Source organism: Vulpes vulpes, chromosome 10 (genome assembly GCF_048418805.1).
Source record: "Vulpes vulpes isolate BD-2025 chromosome 10, VulVul3, whole genome shotgun sequence".
Taxonomy (NCBI): Eukaryota; Metazoa; Chordata; class Mammalia; order Carnivora; family Canidae; genus Vulpes; species Vulpes vulpes.
Window position 1 is genome coordinate 45,064,019 of NC_132789.1, and position 17,693 is coordinate 45,081,711.

At 64.7% G+C, this 17,693-nt stretch overlaps 2 protein-coding genes across 4 annotated transcripts; both read right to left on the reverse strand.

Annotated features, from left to right (window-relative positions):
• Positions 1 to 454: 454 nt before the first annotated feature.
• Positions 455 to 3,228, reverse strand: GJA4 (gap junction protein alpha 4). 2 transcript variants are annotated; one of them, XM_025991796.2, is made up of 2 exons: positions 3,157 to 3,228; positions 455 to 2,040 (listed from the first exon to the last, which is right to left on the reverse strand). In XM_025991796.2, exon 2 carries the CDS (start codon positions 2,015 to 2,017, stop codon positions 1,016 to 1,018), a length of 1,002 nt encoding a protein of 333 aa, XP_025847581.1. In that variant the 5' UTR covers positions 2,018 to 2,040; positions 3,157 to 3,228; the 3' UTR covers positions 455 to 1,015. The 2 variants fall into 2 exon arrangements, with proteins under 2 accessions (XP_025847581.1, XP_025847582.1); XM_025991797.2 differs by lacking the exon at positions 3,157 to 3,228 and adding an exon at positions 2,970 to 3,100.
• A 4,771-nt stretch (positions 3,229 to 7,999) lies between these two features.
• On the reverse strand, positions 8,000 to 13,377 carry GJB3 (gap junction protein beta 3). 2 transcript variants are annotated; one of them, XM_072723905.1, is made up of 2 exons: positions 13,154 to 13,377; positions 8,000 to 9,562 (listed from the first exon to the last, which is right to left on the reverse strand). In XM_072723905.1, exon 2 carries the CDS (start codon positions 9,526 to 9,528, stop codon positions 8,716 to 8,718), a length of 813 nt encoding a protein of 270 aa, XP_072580006.1. In that variant the 5' UTR covers positions 9,529 to 9,562; positions 13,154 to 13,377; the 3' UTR covers positions 8,000 to 8,715. The 2 variants fall into 2 exon arrangements, with proteins under 2 accessions (XP_072580006.1, XP_072580007.1); XM_072723906.1 differs by lacking the exon at positions 13,154 to 13,377 and adding an exon at positions 12,942 to 13,131.
• Positions 13,378 to 17,693: the final 4,316 nt, after the last annotated feature.

Sequence of the window (17,693 nt, forward strand, 5' to 3'; positions counted from 1 at the left end):
ACCACCGCCCATTTGCCTCTGTGTTCGTGTGGCCACCTAGCCTGGTCTTGCCCAAGACCCAAGTCCCTGGTCTGACCTCAGACTCCAGACCCAGCTCACAACGGATGAACGGGCTGGCAGGCACGCTTGGGTAGCAGGGCGGCCAGGGTGTTGGATGGCCACGGGGGCAGGTTGGGGACTGGCATGGCTTTGGCTGCTGTGGGGGCCCAGGTGGTGAGGACGGGAAGGAGGACCGTGAGGGAGGCATTTCAAAAGATAAGTGTTTAAGACACAGGGCTGCTGAGAGGCAGGATGTAGGGGTGTGAGGGTTCAAGGTGCTGGGTGGAGTTCGGGTCGCCGAGGCCGAAGACAGGTCACACAGGCGGGCCAAGAGGCAGGAGATGGGAGATGGACGAAGGTCGAAGCAGCTGCCCCCCCGCCCCCGGACACCACGATGGCATCAGTACACACCTAGTTTGTGATCAAGTCTTATTTATTTTAGAAGCATAAACAGTGGAACTAGGGAGGAGTAAGGAGAATGAGAACCAGTCCCTGTGGCAGAGCCGGATCCAGCACAGGCTCCGCGCATGTGTGTGCGCGTGCGTGTGTGTGTGTGTGTGTGTGTGTGTGTGTGTGTGTGTGAGAGAGAGACCAAGGCCGACCCCGCGGCCTCCATCAGCCTCCTGGGGGGACAACGTGGGTGGAGGTGGAGCTGCTGTGAGGCTGGGGTAAAACTGGCTCCGGGTTTGCTCTGAACCAGGTGAAAAAGTCCGGAGGCGCCGCAACACCCTTGGCCCAGAGCACCCCAGGCTGGCTCTGTCCATGCCCGAGGCAAGGTCGTGCCCTGGAGGGGAGACCTTGGTGCCTCCTGCTCACCAAGAAGGCCCCAGGTGTCCAAGAACAAGCTGCAACGAGGCCCCCGGCCAGTGAGCACCTGCTCCCCTCCCCACGTCTTCCCTGCAGTCTTCAAGGACAGGGCATCCCAGGCCACCAGACTTCTCCGGGCCCCTGTGTCGGGTGACGGAAGCCCCGGGCCCTACACATACTGCTTCTTGGAAGCAGAGCTGCTGGGGCGACTGGGGGATTTCTGGCCACTCTCGGGGGGTGGGTCCAGGAAGAGGGGGGCCCTGGAGGAAGCCAGCCTCTCCTCCGTAGTCAGGTTGGCCCAGTTCTGCTCGCTGGAGGAGAGCCCATTGTAGGTGGGGCACGGCGGGGACGAGGGTCCCTCTCCCATGGGCAGGTAGAAGAAGACCTGGTCGGCGTAGGGCTCCGAGGAGGCGCCCCGGGGTGGGGGGGCATCCTGGCCCCGCTGGGCCTTCATCCCCCGGCTGAGGCAGCGGCACAGCAGGTGAGCCAGCTCCAGCAGGTTGAGCACCAGGGAGATGAGTCCAACCACCAGCATGAAGATGATGAAGATAGTCTTCTCTGTGGGGCGCGAGACGAAGCAGTCCACGAGGTAGGGGCAGGGCGCGCGCTGGCATACAAACACGGGCTCCATGGTCCAGCCGTAGAGACGCCACTGGCCGTAGAGGAAGCCGGCCTCCAGCACACTCTTACAGAGCACGCTGGCCACGTAGGTGCCCATCAGCGCCCCACGGATCCGCAGGCGGCCGTCCTCCGCCACCGAGATCTTGGCCATCTGACGCTCGACGGCTGCCAGTGCCCGCTCCACGCGCGGGTCCTTGGCTGGCAGGGCCCGCAGCTCCCCCTCCTTCTGCCGCAGCCGCTCCTCGCGCCGAGACAGGTAGATGACGTGGCCCAGGTAGACCAGGGTGGGCGTGCTGACGAAGAGGAACTGCAGCACCCAGTAGCGGATGTGGGAGATGGGGAAGGCCTGGTCATAGCAGACGTTAGTGCAGCCCGGCTGGGCCGTGTTGCACTCGAAATCGGACTGCTCGTCGCCCCACACCGACTCGCCAGCCAGGCCCAGGATGAGGATGCGGAAGATGAAAAGCACCGTCAGCCAGATCTTGCCCACGACAGTCGAGTGCTCCTGGACCTGATCCAGCAGCTTCTCGAGGAAGCCCCAGTCGCCCATGGCTCGCTGGCCTCCGTCTGCGTCTGTGGGAGACAGGACCTGTCAGCAAGGCCTCCTCCTCTGTGGTCCTGGCAACCAGCCCCAGGGAGGCGGGCCACGTCCATTTTGCCTACAGAGACACTGAGGCTCAAGGAGGGGAGGGGGCTGGCCGGGGGGCTCCCACCCAGCAGGGTGGGCAGGAGTAAAAGCCAGTCCTTGGATGATGGTGACTAAGCTCTGGCAGACAGACAGCCAGGGTCCTAGTCCTGTCACCTATCTGTGTCCCTCCTGTTCCCAGCCCGAGTCCCAGGCTGACACAGCCCAAGATCTGGGTCAAGTTGAGGCTCCTGAGCTCATGGGAACAGAGAATTTGAGGAACTTACTTGAGGCCACACAGCTGTGCTTCGCCCCTCCTTCCTCCTGCCCCCGACACGCTGTCTGGGGTGCGGGTGGTGGTGGTGGTGCTATCTTCACCTTCTCAGGGGCCCCAAAGCCTCAGGTCCCCACTCTTCTGCCCAGTGTAGCTCACCCAGCTGCCCTCACTCTAACCTTTCAGCTGGTGGTGGGGAGGGGGGTGGAGGGAGGGGCGTTAGGCACTAAAGGTCAAGGTCCCACCTGTCAGCAATAGCGACCACCTGCCGCTGAAGCGTGGCCGCTGCTCCAATCTCCTTCCTCCTTGCGCCGCCCCACCCCCCAAGCTGTTGCTACCAAGTTCTCAACCCTTGAAAGAATTGTCCTAGCGGGATGGCCGCCCCGGGGTTGGGCGCCCACCCCCCCCCCCCCCCCCCCCCCCCGCAAAGTTCCCAGAACATCAGAGAGCGGAGGGAAGGGTGCAGGGGAGGTGCCTTTTCTTGGAGCCACGCTGTTTAGAGCCAGGCGCTGGTCCTCCCTCCCCCTCGCCGACTCCCCCGGGTGAGCAGAGACCTCTGCACCTGAGTGTCCTCTCCCCATAAAAGGGACGCAATACTCTTACCTCCTAGGGCTATAGGAACACAGGGACAGGCTGACGGGGAGCCTGGCCACGGGCCGGCTGGGTGAGCGCGGCCCTTGGGGCTCCCCGCGACCCCGAGCAGCCCCGGGCCCCGGCAGTGGCGGACGTGTCCCCTGCTGCCTGGCAGGTGGCGCCCGGACCCCCCAGCCCCTCTCTCCGCCCCACTCACCGCCTGCCTCCTGCCTGCTGGGCGGCGGGGAAGCTGGAGGGCGCCGGGCAGCGGGGCCTTAAATAGCGCCGAGGGGCGGGGTGGGGGCAGGAAGCGGCACCGCGGGGCGGGACCGGCCGGGGAGGTGCAGGCGCCCCAGGCAGGCCGAGGACGGGCCTGGGGGGCCTGGGGGTGGGGGGTTCTGCGGCCCCTGCTTAGCCCTTTGGGCTGCGTTCCAGCCCGACCCTCCTGGCTCTGGAACCCAAGCGCCTTAGGGCAGCTGGGCGTGAAGGGATCGCTGAGAACTTTCTGGTCCTGCAGCTGACCTGAGGGCGCGAGGGATGGGCAGATGGGGGTGAGGGTGTGGGCGCCTCCCTGGAAGGGCCTTTCTTTGACCCTGGGGGCCTCTTGCCCTTGGTAGAGAAAGGAGCCAGAAGGCCGCTGATTTGTGGGTGGGCCAGCGGCCCGGGCTGTGTGGCCCCTGGGGACCCGGAAAGCACGCTGGGAGAGGGGTTCTCTGCACCCCCCAGAGTGTGGGGGAGCTGGCTCCACCCGGCCTGAAGCCTCCCCGGCTTCTCCAACATCCCCACTCGGGGCGGCCTATCAGAGGTCACTGAGCACCCCCCCCAGGCCCTGGACGCTGAAGGGGAGGGCCCCCCACCTTGAGTTTGGATCCCAGTCTCAGCAATAAGAGGTGGGCGGCACCTGCCTCCTTAATGGGGAGGATGAACCTCCAGGAGGGGTCGCCCCGGTCCGTGGGGTGGGGCTTGGCGGGAAACCTGCCAGGTGTGCCTGCCCCCCCCCCCCCCACCGACCCCTCCAGGGGGCAGGGACTGAGCATCCCAACCCTGGGGTAAGCCTGAGGTTGTAAATATGGAAAGTTTTCTTGTTGACTAGAGGGTGAGTGAGGGGAGACTTGGTTAGTGAGGCTTTCGCGGAATTAGCCAGTTGAGGGGGCCTCAGAGACCTTGGCCGCTGCCCCTTGGGGGCTGAGATGTTGCTGGGCAGACGCAGAAGGGCCTAGAAGCTGCGACTCTGCTGTTGACCCCGGTGCCTCAGTTTCTTCCTCTGTAGAATGGGGATAGTAGTGGCTGGTAATGAGCCGGGGGCGGGGGGTGGCGGGGGGGTGGCGGGGATAGGAGATCCAGGCAGCCCACGGCTCTGCCCTGGAACTCAGAAACAAAGCAGTTGCTGTAAAAAGCTCCAGTCCCTGGACTCCCGGTGACCCAGGGCTGGGTCCCCGAGAGCCGCGGGACTTGTGGGCGGTGAGGGGGGTGGACTCAGCCCAGACCTTGGCTCAGGCCTCCCTCCCAGGCCCGTCCCTCGGGGCCAGGCCGGGCCCAGCCTCCTGGATTTTCACCGTGGACAACTGCGCCCACTTAGCCCTGACCCCAGAGGGCATGAGAACAGAGGTCCCTGGAGGCCCCCCCGCAGGCCTCTGCTCCCAGAGTTCCTCTCCTGGGACTGACATCATCTGCTGGCAGGAGGGGGAGCAGGTGGGGACGGCAAGGCCCTTCACCCTGTCCTCAGCCCTTCCTCGGCACCCTGGGGTCGCACTTTCCAAGGAAGCAGGGTGGGGTCAGCCCCCGGGGTGGCCGCTCCGCCTGGGGGTCAGTGGCCTCCCAGCCGGTCTCCTGGCCTCCCCCCACCCAGGGTCTGGTGCATACGGCCCCGCTGTGGCTCCTGCTGCCCTCCCGGCCTCATCCCCCTGCCCGCCTTCACTGCAGGGGCCTGGGCCTGTGTCCCTGCGTCCCCCCTGCAGCAGAGCCCTCACGTCATTCAGGATTCTGCTGTGTGCTGTGTGCCCCCCCCTCCGTCCCCCAGAAGTCCCCGTGCTGGCCCCGGCCTGTGCCCGGTTGGTTAGGTGAGCCCTGGCACTGCTGGGGGCTCAGATACCGTCCACGTTGTTATATCTGCGGACCTGTTGTTGTTTTTAAAATTTTTATCTTTTGGGATCCCTGGGTGGCTCAGCGGTTTAGCACCTGCCTCCAGCCCAGGGCCTGATCCTGGAAGCCCGGGATCGAGTCCCATGTCGGGCTCCCTGCATGGAGCCTGCTTCTTCCTCTGCCTGTGTCTCTGCCTCTCTCTGTGTGTCTCTCATGAATAAATAAATAAAATCTTTAAAAAAATAAAATAAAATTTTTATCTTTGTTGTTGAAAGACACACAACATAAAATTAACCGTTCTAACCATTTAGAAAGGTGCCACTTAGCAGTGTCCTAAGTACATCCGCGGGGTCAGGACCAAGCCCCCGAACTTTCTCATCTTGCAAATCTGAAGTTCTGTTGTTGGGCTAAACACCTGCCGCTTCAGTCCTCCCACCCTAGGGGCATCACGTACTGTCTCTGCCCCCTTGGCCTGGGGCTCCGGAGGGCAGGGGCTGGGTCGCTGGGTCGTGCGTTTATACCCCCCCCAGTCCCCCCATCGTAGCAGGGTCCACGTAGGCATTTACTAATTCCACAGAGTTTTACTGAGCACCCCGGGTGCTGAGACACTGTCCTAGACACTGGAGATCAAGCTGGGGCCGACCTCAGAGTCCCTGCCCTGGTGGATTTTACGCTGTGGCTGTGGGGACCTGCGAGGTGGTGACAAATGCTTCGTGGGAAGCAGGGGCGGGAGGGTGCAGGGGGCGCAGTTTCCCTGTTGAAGGGAATTGCAACCTGAAGGGACGGAGGGAGGGAGCCCTGTGGCTCTGGGGGGGACAGCGCCTTCCAGGTGGAGGGAACCAAGAGAGAGTGCAAAGGCCCTGAGGCCCAGGGGCCACTGATGGGGCCGCCCTCGCTCGGGTGCCAGGACCCAGTGCCACACACCAGGGGCTCAGATGACGGAAATGTGCTTCTCGCAGTTCTGGGGGCCGGAGGCCCGGGATCGGGGTGGGGGGGGTCCAGCACGGCTGGGCTCCTGGGGACCACCCCCTTCCCGCTTTACACGGGGCTGTCCTCCCAGGGTGAGGAGGCAAAGGCCATCTCTCCCGTGTCTCTTCTTTGAGGGGCACCAATCCCATTCCTGAGGCTCCATCTCGGAAGGCCCCGTTCCACACGGCGTCACGCGGAGGGTAGGATTTCAACGTATGAATCTTGGGGGGACACGAATATTCAGTCTGTAATAGCAGCTTTGGACCAGGGTGACGGGTCCGAGACAGTCTCCCGTTCACCCTGGCGGTGTGGTGGCCATGCTCCTTCCTGCAGGCGGCGTGGCCGCGGGGCTGTGGGTCTGACCCCAACCCAGCCTTTCCCCGATCCCAAGTGCGTCCTCCCGCCACGGGGAAGAGCAGACCGGGGGACGCGAGAGCCACCTTGTGGCCACAGCCTGGTGCGGGGACTCGGACGGTGAACACGTGCTGCTGGGGATGTGGAGTGGTCCTGCTCAGGCCCAAGGTGGGTGCGGGGCGGGGACATTCCTTCCACCGTGGTCCAACCGCAATCTGCAGAAGCCCAGCTGGGGCTGGAGAGGCAGTCATGCCGGGATGGCCGGGGGGAGGGAGGGGGCGGGTGGGTGAGCTTGGAGCCCCCCAGGGCAGGGACGGCCAAGAGCATCCCGGGTGGGTGAGCTCGGGACCCCTGGGGCAGGGACGGCCAAGGGGACCCTTGGGTGGGTGAGGTTGGGGACCCCTGGGCAGGGACGGCCAAGGGCATACCTGGTGGGTGAGCTTGGGGTCCCTGGGGCAGGGACACCGGTGACTATGGGAGAAGGGAGACAGAGCATCCCCAGCAGGCTCCACTCCTGGCCTGGAGCTTGATGCTGGGCCGGGTCTCATGCCTCTGGGATCGTGACTTGAGCTGAAATCAGGAGTCAGACGCCTCATCCAGGGACCCGGTGCCCTAGTCGTGCCCATAACCTTTAAAGCATCCCCTCAAAGAAGCCCTTCTAAGTGCCTGGCTCTGAACGCGCCACGCCTGTCTCTGCTTGGGACCCTGACCGATGCACATCCCCGGCACTGGTGACGGGTCTGAGGTCCTGAAGGTCCGCGCCAGGTGCAGCGCGGTGGCTCAGCTGTGATCCAGACCCGGGGAGGGGGGGGTGTGTGTCCGCCCACCCCCGGCGCCCTCGAAGTCGGCTGGCATACCCAGCCTGCCGATGACGGGGCACAGGTGAGCCACAGTCCGTCCCGTGGGCACAGAGCCCTACCCTCTCCTGCCTGCGTGGGCTCCTGGATCGCAGCCCCTATGTCTCTGGCCGCTGGCTCTGGCTGTCATGGTCGCTAAATGTCTTCCTGGATTTTGTCGAGCCCCGCACCCCCTTTGCTCTCCACTCTGGCCTGGCCTGGATGCCGGCGTCCTCTACGTGGCCGGTCCCCCCGGGGCGAGCGCCTTCCTGTGTTCCCCAGGCTCTGGGCTGGTGAGCTTGGCTCCTCCCGCCGCGGGCTCAGACTCCAGCCAGGGCCCGGGGTGCTGACTCTCGGGGAGAGGACGGAGCTGAGTGACGCTGGAGTGGGGCTGGGACTCCCGAGTTTGGAGGAGACCGGTGGCCTGCTGCGAGCACACGTAGGGAGCGAGAGCGTGAGTCACGGGGATGCTGTGCACGCAGGTGGGGATGCAGTTCCTGGGGAGCCCGGGCTGTCAAGGCGGAGGGAGGTGACTCATCCACAGAGAGGATGCTGGTTTTGCGCGTGCGCTCTGGAAAGGCCACCAGTGCTGTTGCGGAGGGAGCGCAGTGCCCTCCTGTGACCGCACCTGTAATCACAACGCGCAGATCCCACCACAGATCCCACCGGGATCCCACCCAGCTCCTAACTTCTGCTCCAGCCTTGGCTCAGCCCCCACCCTAGCTTCACCCGCATAGAGCTCCCCCCCACCCCGGGGTGCCATCCCTGCCCTCAGGCTCTTGCGGGGGGGGGAACGCAGGACACAGGATGGGACCACTCTATAAAACACAGGCTTTATTGATTTCTAGGAGCATGGACCTCAGGTCTCAGAAGTGGGTCAGCACATCTGGGGGGCAGATCGGAGCAAAGCTGCCTGAACCTGGGGGCGCAGCGGAGAATGGGATTGCGCAGGGCGAGGGCTTCCCCCGAGGGCTGTGGTGTCGGAGAGGGTCGCGGTGTCCCTCGGGCAGGGGCCAGTGTCTCCGGAGCCACCTCCCGCTCCTCTTCACGCGCTCACTGTCCGGCCTCCAGATGTCCCACTGCTGGGACGACTTCCTCCCCAGCCCAGAAAGCTGGGCGCTCGTCCAGAGGGAGTGGGGACTCCCTTGGATCCGGTGGGTCCCACCAGGACAGGCATCTCCCTTCTTGTGGCCTCCGGGGCTCTGCACCTGCTGTTCTCTCTGCCAGAGAGCACCACTGCCTCGGGAAGCCTCGCCCGGCCGCCGCCTCCCGTGGGCCCCCCCAGGTGTCCCCTTGCAGGTGGCAGGTGACTGGCTTGTTTCAGGGGCTGCGTCCCCCAGGGGCCGGCCGCTCATCCTGGGCTCCGATTTACCCCCAGGTAGACGGCGCAGTGCCCCGTGCTCAAAAAGTCTGCCCCTAAAATGAAACTGGATAGATGAGTGAGTTCAGAGTGGGGGCACCCAGCACCTGAAGGACCCCCCACCCCTGTACCTGGCCCCGGGGGTAGCTCCAGGGTCGCTGCCCCCCCGGAGAGGTCATATGGGGGTCATGTGGGGTGCTGATGCGTGCCCCTCGTCGTCACCGCCATCGCAGCCCAGCTCTCCAGCGTCCACCAGCTTGTGGTGGCAGCGGCAGGTGGAGGCCCGGCTGGTGGAGGACGGGGGGCCGCGGCTCTTGGGGGACCTGTTCCTGGTTACGCGGCGCAGGACCCTGTGGAAGACGAGGTAGCAGATCTCGCAGATGGTGAGCACGATGCAGACGGCGGAGGCACCCACCATGAAGTAGGTGAAGACCTTCTTCTCGGTGGGCCGTGCGATGTAGCAGTCCACCACGTTGGGGCAGGGGGCCACGTTGGCGCACTGCACCAGGCGCGGCATGGCGAAGCCGTGCCACAGTGTGTGCAGCACGTACAGAAAGAGGAGCTCGATGGCGAGCTTGAAGACGAGGCTGAGCAGGTAGGTCCACCACAGGCCGCCGTGCTTCTTGCCCGCGTCGGCGTACAGCCGGGCGCACTGGTCCCCGTGCTTGAGCCGGTGGCGGCGCTCGCGCTCCTCGCGGTAGGCCACGTGCAGCATGACTAGCAGCGACGGGCAGGTGACGAAGATGAGCTGCAGCGCCCAGAGCCGGATGTTGGAGATGGGGAAGAAGTCGTCGTAGCAGACGTTGGTGCAGCCGGGTTGCTTGGTGTTGCAGTCGAAGTCCTTCTGCTCGTCGCCCCACACGCGCTCGGCGGCCACCACGTACACCAGGACCCGGAAGACAAACACCACCGACAGCCAGATGCGCCCGAAGGCTGTGGAGTACTTGTTCACGCCGCTCAGCAGGGCCTGCAGCGTCTTCCAGTCCATGGCGTCCGGCGGGGCAGCCGGGGCCCGAGCCCACCTGCCGGAGTCAGAGGGAAAAGTCTGCGTCAGTGACTTGGGGACGCTGGTGGGGCGCACGTGTCCGGGGTTCCCCTGGAAGAGGGATCTGCTGGATCAGCCAATGACTTGGGGTCAGGGCTGCTCCTGTCCCCAGGCTCTGCGTCCGGTGGGGCAGGTGTACAGAGGTCACATGACCATCCCAGCCTCAGGGCCTGAGCGCGGGGAGGAAGGGAACGTGTGCTTGCTGATCCATGGAGCTGAAGCTCCACAATGATCCCCCCCCCCATGAATAACTGGAAACAAACTATCTCTGAAGCTAATGATGTACACGTTGGCAAATTGAGTTTAAATTAAAAAAAAGTAAGCACACCAGGAAGATACTATTACGCTTCTCGTGTGCGGATGGAGGTAACAGCTGCAAAGCACTTAGCTCCGAGTAAGGACTCAGTACCGCGGGCCACTTGCTGAAATCTAGACGCCACGTCACACAATTAAAACTACAGTTGGGGGGCGCCTGGGCAGCTCAGGTGTGAAGCATCTGCCTTCAGCCCAGGGCATGATCCTGGAGACCCGGGATCCAGTCCCGCATCAGCTCCCTGCATGGAGCCTGCTTCTCCCTCTGCCTGTGTCTCTGCCTCTCTGTCTCTCTCATGAATAAATACATAAATTCTTTAAAAAACAAAATAAAAGAAAAAATCTACAGTTGGGTTCAAGGCTGTGCTCTACACCACCTCCCCTCCCCTCCCCTTCTCTGTCCGATGCTGCCCCAGGCCAGGTTCTGGCCACCGATTTCACCGAGGCCCTGTGAGGGTGGGGCTGTGGGCCCCGAGGGGCGGAGGGCAGGCCACCCTGGAATAGGTCACTTGGCCATGAAGATCGCTTTGGGTTAAAAACAATCAAAACGGGCCCCTGGGAAGGCTTGGAGGTTGAGCATCTGCCTTGGGCACAGGGTGTGACGGGGGTGGGGTGGTGGTGTCCTGGAATCGAGTCTCATGAATAAATAAATAAAATATTTAAAAAAAATCAAAACCCATCAGATTCAGGAAAAGCTCTTCACCTGTCCTCCAGCTGCCTAAAGGAATTCAGATAGAGGACCTGCTCCCGGAAGAGAGGTGTCAGCACAGATAAGTAGGGAGGAAACTGGCAAGGCCTGTTTGACCAAAGTCCTCTACGTCCCACTGTCTCTGAGTGGCCGAGAAGACATTTATTTCCTAAATGTCTACTTTCCTAAATATTTCCTAAATATACCTTCCCTCTGAAGTCCCTGACCCGCTATTCCCTTCTCTTTACTTCAGGATGACACGTCTACATCATTTTGCCTGTATTTGGAGTCTCACCTGTGTGGGTTCCCTGTATATACTCGATTAAACTAGATTTTCCTCCTGTTAATCATTCTGAGTCCAGCTAGAAGGACTTTTTTTTTTTTATTTTTAAAGATTGTATTTATTTTTTCATGAGAGACCCACAGAGAGAGGCGGAGACACAGGCAGAGGGAGAAGCAGGCTCCATGCGGGGGAGCCCAGTACGGGACTCGATCCTGGGACCCTGGGGTCACGCCCTGGGCCGAAGGCAGGGGCTCCAGCACTGAGCCCCTCGGGCGCCCCCAGCTAGAAGGACCCTGAAGGGCGGAGGAAACTCTCCCTCCCCAGCAACCCCCGTGCTACAGAGAGGAAATTCTCGTGGAGAGGAGAAATAACCTCCCCAAGGTCTCAGAGTCAGCAGGTGGTGAAGTTGGAAGACCATTCAGGTTGGGGGTGACTGGGGGATGTGATAACGGTCTGGCTCCCAGCGCCCCAGGCCCAGGGGAACTCTAGAGACCACGTTCCTCCCCAGCCGGATGCCAGGCCTTTGTGGGAGGGAGCCATACTTTGTTCAGGCCCTTGAATCACACATTTTCTTCCCAGCGCTGGAGTGACTCAGAGGGTGTGGATGGGTGGGTCGGCCGGAGAACTTCTGGGTGCTGGCCTGGGTGTGGGAACACGTGTCTCCCCGTGTGCCTGTGTGGGCCTGTGCACACACGCGGGCGCTCTTGGAGCTGGGTGTGTGAGCGTGTAAGAGGCGTGTGGGTGCAGACCCTGCAAGATCGCCGCCCCCCCCAGCCCCGTGGCACCTGCGGGTGTCGCACACGGTCTCCTCGCTGGCCTTTCAGCTTCCCGTCCTGGGTCCCTAGAGTCCGTTAAACTGGATCGCGTCACTCTGTTGTTTAAAACTTTCTACTGGCTGCACGTAACGCTCCAAATTATTCCCCGTTCTTGCCCTCCTCTCCTGTGGCCTCGCCCCCATCCTCTCGGCTCTGGCCACACTGGGGGTTTTTGGGGTTTTGCAAATGTCCCTGCGGCCTAGACGGCTCTGTCCCCAGAACCCTGTGTGGCTGGGTCCTTCTCATCACCGAGGGCTCTGCTCACACATCGCCTTAGTGGCCTCCACACATTACTCTGGATCAAGGAGCCCCTGCCCTCCCGTCCCCTTCATTTTCTTCCTCGAGTTTAACCACCACCTGAAGCCAAAAACGCTGTTTTGTTTCTGTTTATCACCGTCGCCCTCACTGGGGCGCAGCGCCTCTTGCCTGCTGCTTTATGCTCAGCGCCCCCTACAGAGTAGGCCCCGGGATGCTGGGCGGGTAAACTAACCCCCACCCGCGGACTCCCTGGGTGAGGTGCAGGCGCTGCTCCTGAGAAACAGTCTGGACCAGGCAGCCCGGGGGAAGGGCTCCCCCACTCCGGATAGGAGGAGGCACCTCTGGACACCTGGGTCCCGGGTGCCTGTTCTCTGGGGATGCGCGGCGGGATGGGGGCTCTGAAGGAGACCTTCCCCCAGGAGACCATCCTCTTCTCCCCACCTGCTCCTCCCACACCTGGCCTTGGGGGGCGGCAGCGGAACGGGCGCTGAGCCCCGCGTCCTACCTGGATCCCGGCCTCCGCTCGGCCACTGACTAGCCAGGTGACTTCCAAGAACCCCTTGATATTTTTGGCGTCCACTCCTTATCTCTCCAGGGAAGGAATTCCTACTTTGTCGAGCTGCGGGGAGGCTCTTGGGCGCATTCCCTCCCCAGCCGGCCACTCACCTGGTGGGAGCTCCAAACCCCCGGAGTGGTGGTTGCAGCCCTGGCCGCCAGCCCTCCGCGAGGGGACCGAGCCTCGGACACCCACCTGGGTGCAGCCCCCTCCTGCGTGCACCTTCCGGCCCTGTCTGTCCAGCCCCACCTGACACAGCCCGGGGACTCGACTCACCTGCAAAGAATTTCCCTCCGAGCCCAGATCGGGGACTGGTGGAGCCGGTTCTGATTACCCCGGGCTGGCCCCCAACACCACCCGCTTTTTCCTACCCCGGGGTCGAGCCTTGCCCCGCGAGGCCAGGCCCCCCAGTGCCACCGCGGGGACCACCGACCCCCCACTTACCGCTCACCCGCCGCCCCCGCTTCTCTCTGTCCCCGGCAGCAGCTCGCGACTCTGCAGACGTGGGCGGGGGAGAGGGGTCCCCGGAACCGTCCACCCTGGGGCGCGCACCCCGCCCAGGATGCAGGGGCGAGAAGGCGGTGGGGTGCCCGGGAGGCCCCTCGGCCCGCCCCGCCCGCGCCTCGCCGGGCCCCGGGGTCGCGGGGGGCACTCACCGGGGGGCGGGGGGGAGCCCGGGGCCCCCGCGGCCGGGCGGCCTTCCGCGGGGCGCGGCGCTGCTCCGAGCCTCGGCTTCTCCGTGCGGGAAATGGGGGCATCGGCGGCCGCGGGCAGGGCCACGGCGAGGGCTCCACTGAGCTCCGGGGCGGGCGGCGCTGGGAAGCCGCGGCCGGGACAGCCCGGGACAGCCCGGGACAGCCCGCAGCCTGCTCGCCCACGCCGCGCCGCGCCCTGCAGCCCCGGGGCCGCCCCCTGACACTGGGGCGGGGCTGGGGGCTCCGGGGCCTCCCCCTGACACTGGGGCGGGGCTGGGGGCTCCGGGGCCGCCCCCTGACACTGGGGCGGGGCTGGGGGCTCCGGGGCCGCCCCCTGACACTGGGGCGGGGCTGGGGGCTCCGGGGCCCCCCCCTGACACTGGGGCGGGGCTGGGGGCTCCGGGGCCTCCCCTGACACTGGGGCGGGGCTGGGGGCTCCGGGGCCGCCCCCTGACACTGGGGCGGGGCTGGGGGCTCCGGGGCCTCCCCTGACACTGGGGCGGGGCTGGGGGCTCCGGGGCCCCCCCCTGACACTGGGGCGGGGCTGGGGGCTCCGGGGCCTCCCCCTGACACGGGGGCGGGGCTGGGGGCTCCGGGGCCTCCCCCGACGGTGGGGCGGGGCTGGGGGCTCCGGGGCCTCCCCTGACACTGGGGCGGGGCTGGGGGCTCCGGGGCCCCCCCCTGACACTGGGGCGGGGCTGGGGGCTCCGGGGCCTCCCCCGACGGTGGGGCGGGGCTGGGGGCTCCGGGGCCTCCCCTGACACTGGGGCGGGGCTGGGGGCTCCGGGGCCCCCCCCTGACACTGGGGCGGGGCTGGGGGCTCCGGGGCCTCCCCCGACGGTGGGGCGGGGCTGGGGGCTCCGGGGCCTCCCCTGACACTGGGGCGGGGCTGGGGGCTCCGGGGCCTCCCCCTGACACTGGGGCGGGGCTGGGGGCTCCGGGGCCTCCCCCTGACACTGGGGCGGGGCTGGGGGCTCCGGGGCCGCCCCCTGACACTGGGGCGGGGCTGGGGGCTCCGGGGCCGCCCCCTGACACTGGGGCGGGGCTGGGGGCTCCGGGGCCTCCCCCTGACACTGGGGCGGGGCTGGGGGCTCCGGGGCCTCCCCCTGACACTGGGGCGGGGCTGGGGGCTCCGGGGCCCCCCCCTGACACTGGGGCGGGGCTGGGGGCTCCGGGGCCTCCCCCGACGGTGGGGCGGGGCTGGGGGCTCCGGGGCCTCCCCCGACGGTGGGGCGGGGCTGGGGGCTCCGGGGCCTCCCCTGACACTGGGGCGGGGCTGGGGGCTCCGGGGCCTCCCCCTGACACTGGGGCGGGGCTGGGGGCTCCGGGGCCTCCCCCTGACACTGGGGCGGGGCTGGGGGCTCCGGGGCCTCCCCCGACGGTGGGGCGGGGCTGGGGGCTCCGGGGCCCCCCCCTGACACTGGGGCGGGGCTGGGGGCTCCGGGGCCTCCCCTGACACGGGGGCGGGGCTGGGGGCTCCGGGGCCTCCCCCTGACACTGGGGCGGGGCTGGGGGCTCCGGGGGCCCCCCCTGACACTGGGGCGGGGCTGGGGGGCTCCGGGGCCTCCCCTGACACGGGGGCGGGGCTGGGGGCTCCGGGCCGCCCCCGACGGTGGGGCTGGGGACTCTGGGGTCTTCCCCCACGGCGTCTGCCCCCCCAGGAGGCACCCTCTGCAGAGCCAGGTGCGGAGCAGACTGCGTCCACACTAATCGGCTGCCTGGGAAGGAGGCTGGGTCGGGGCCCATGGTGGTTGCCAGTAATTATGAGGAGGGGCAGGCCCTGGGTGGCGGTGCTGGGGCGGGAGAGCCTGTCCCCGGGGTCTGCGGGAGGAGGCGGGCTGCCTGGGTGACAAGGGGCGGTGGGAGTCCTGGGAGCTTAGTCACCTCACTGTCTCCATGGAGATGGTGATGCTGACACCAGGGTTGCAGACACAGCATTTTCCCAGGACTGCTCGGGTTGGCGCCTGTGGCCTGGGGTGAGGAACATCATCCCCTGACTCTCACAAGTGCCCCCACACCTGGGAGATCACTTACGGGGTCACCCTACCTACTCGTGGTTTGGACGGGGTGCCCACCCCGCACAGGGTGTTGGGAGCCGTCTTTGTGGCAGCCACGACCTGGACCACATGGGGAGCGCGGCCCTTCCCGCTTTTAGGAGTGAGGAGCCTGAGGTCCTGCAAGGCTGGGTGACACCCAGGGTCGCGCAGACAGGAAGCAGCAGAGCCGGCTCTGGGGGTGTCGGCCCGTGGCCCGAGAGCAAAGCCAGGGGCAGACACCACCGTTACTCACTGAGCTGTGGCCCCCGACAAGCACTGAGACCCCGTGGCGGTGGCCCGGGTGCTCCTGTGTGTGTCTTGCGGGGGGCGGTGAGTTTGCAGTGTCCTGTAAGGACCCACCTGTTGCTCCCTGGCATTTCGGGGCAAAGTTGCCCCCACTGCCTTCCTAGTCCCTCTTGTTCCCATTTGCACAGCACCGCATCCCGGCCGTGTCACCATGGCGGCCGTGTCAAGGTCACTGCAACAGTCACAGCCGTCCTCACCAGCTGGGCCTACGGAAGCGCGTGGCACAGCGACCCGGTTCCTCCTTGGGACACTCTTGCCTCTGGCATCCCAGGCTCCACTGTCTGAGCTGGTGTCCCGCGTGGGCACGTCCCAGGGCTCGGCCTCTGTTCTCCTGGTGAAGGCCTGGGGCCTGGGGGCTCTGCTCCTGACGCCTCCCTGAACCCCAGTTCCCTGGGCGGGCTGCCCACCCCATCACCAGGTTCCACGTGCTTGCTTTTCCTTTCTGTCCCAATGGATGGACAACCCTCCATCTTTGACTGCATAGATGCTCCTCCTTCGACATTACCCAAGGGAGGCCAGCCGCGGTTCTGTGCTTTGCTGTATTTTTTTTTTTTTTAAGATTTTATTTATCTATTTATTTGAGATGGGGGCCAGGGAGAGTGAGAGTGAGAGAGCATGGAGCTCTATGCGGGGCCCAATCCTGTGACCCCAAGATCACGACCGGCTCTGAAACCAAGAGCTGGACACTTAACCGACAGAGCCCCCCAGGTGCCCCCTTTGCTGTTTTCATTTGACCAAGCGCAGGACGGTTTCCTCTGTGGGTACAATGATGTCCCTCCCCCAGGACAGCAGCCCCCTTCCCACCGGTGCCGGAGGCCCGTGTCTCTAGAGGGGACCGCACAGCCCGGTGGTGCGTCTCCTGTGATACATTTAGCAGCCCCACGTTGATGGAGGGTCACACCGCGCGTGATCACCTGCTTCCCTCTTGCCGCTATCAACGCCCCTGCGCCTCCTTGGACAAACTTCACTTAACACATTTTAAAATTCAGTCCGTAGGATTCCTTCTCCCAAGTACAGGTTTGGGGTTGCAGGTGCGCTTATTTGTAATTTTGACGGTTAAGGCCAGACCTTCTCCGCAGACCCACGGCTCCGTCCTCCCCCTCCTGGCTGATGGAGACCGTCACCCCGCGTGACCTTCGCCAGTGGCCTGTCCTTAGCTTCCAGTTGTGTGTGATTTCTCTTATCACAGGGGATGAGGGGCTTTGGGGAGCCTCCGCGTCCGTTTTGTTTTCCCGTGCACCATCCTTTGCCTTTGCCCGTGTCCTCCCCTGGACGGTGGCCTCTTACATAATCGATTTTTCTTTCTTTCATTCCTTTTCTTTCTTTCTTTCTTTCTTTCTTTCTTTCTTTCTTTCTTTCTTTCTTTCTTCTTTCTTTCTTTCTTTCTTCTTTCTTTCTTCTTTCTTTCTTTCTTCTTTCTTTCTTTCTTTCTCTTTCTTTTTTCTGTCTCTCTCTCTCTCTCTCTCTGTCTTTCCCTCCCTCCCTCCCTCCCTTCCTCCCTTCCTCCCTTCCTTTTTTTTCCCCATAATGGATGTGTTAAGAGCCCTTGATAAATTCAACAAAGCAGCCCTATGCCTACGAGCCCCCCCCCCCCTTTGCACACTCAGGGTGTTCTGACGTCGTATACACAGTTCCTGCCACGCAGGTTCAGAGCATTTTTCGTGCAGTCACACGTATTAAAATCTGATCTTTCATGGCCTGTGGTTTAGTCGCGGTGAGGAGCGCCCCTCCCAGTCCACGAGCTGAGCAGCCTTCTTCCCGCCGTCCTCCCCGGAGGACTCCCGTGGCCCCAGTTGGGCCCAGGTCGCTGCCCCGTGGGTCAGGCACGCACCTGCTGAAGTCCGCTCTCCCTGCAGCGTCCCCCAAGCGCCGCCCGAGCCCCGCTTTGCCCTCCGGCCACACATGGTCCCGGGGTCCCTCTCGTCCTTTCGCAGCGGCTCCCACTCTCAGCCGCCATCAGGCCCTGCAGTGCCTCTGGCCTCCAGGACATGCCCCGGAGCCCTAAGGCCGCAGGGAGCCCAGACACTCCCTTACTGTTTGCAGCTGCGTCCAGTGGGGCGCACGGTCGTGCGTGGGACTGTGGCCGTGTGTTGGCGGGGGAGGGGTGCAGGGGCTCTGTGTGTGTGTGCAGTGCACGGTCGTGTGTGGGAACGTGGCCG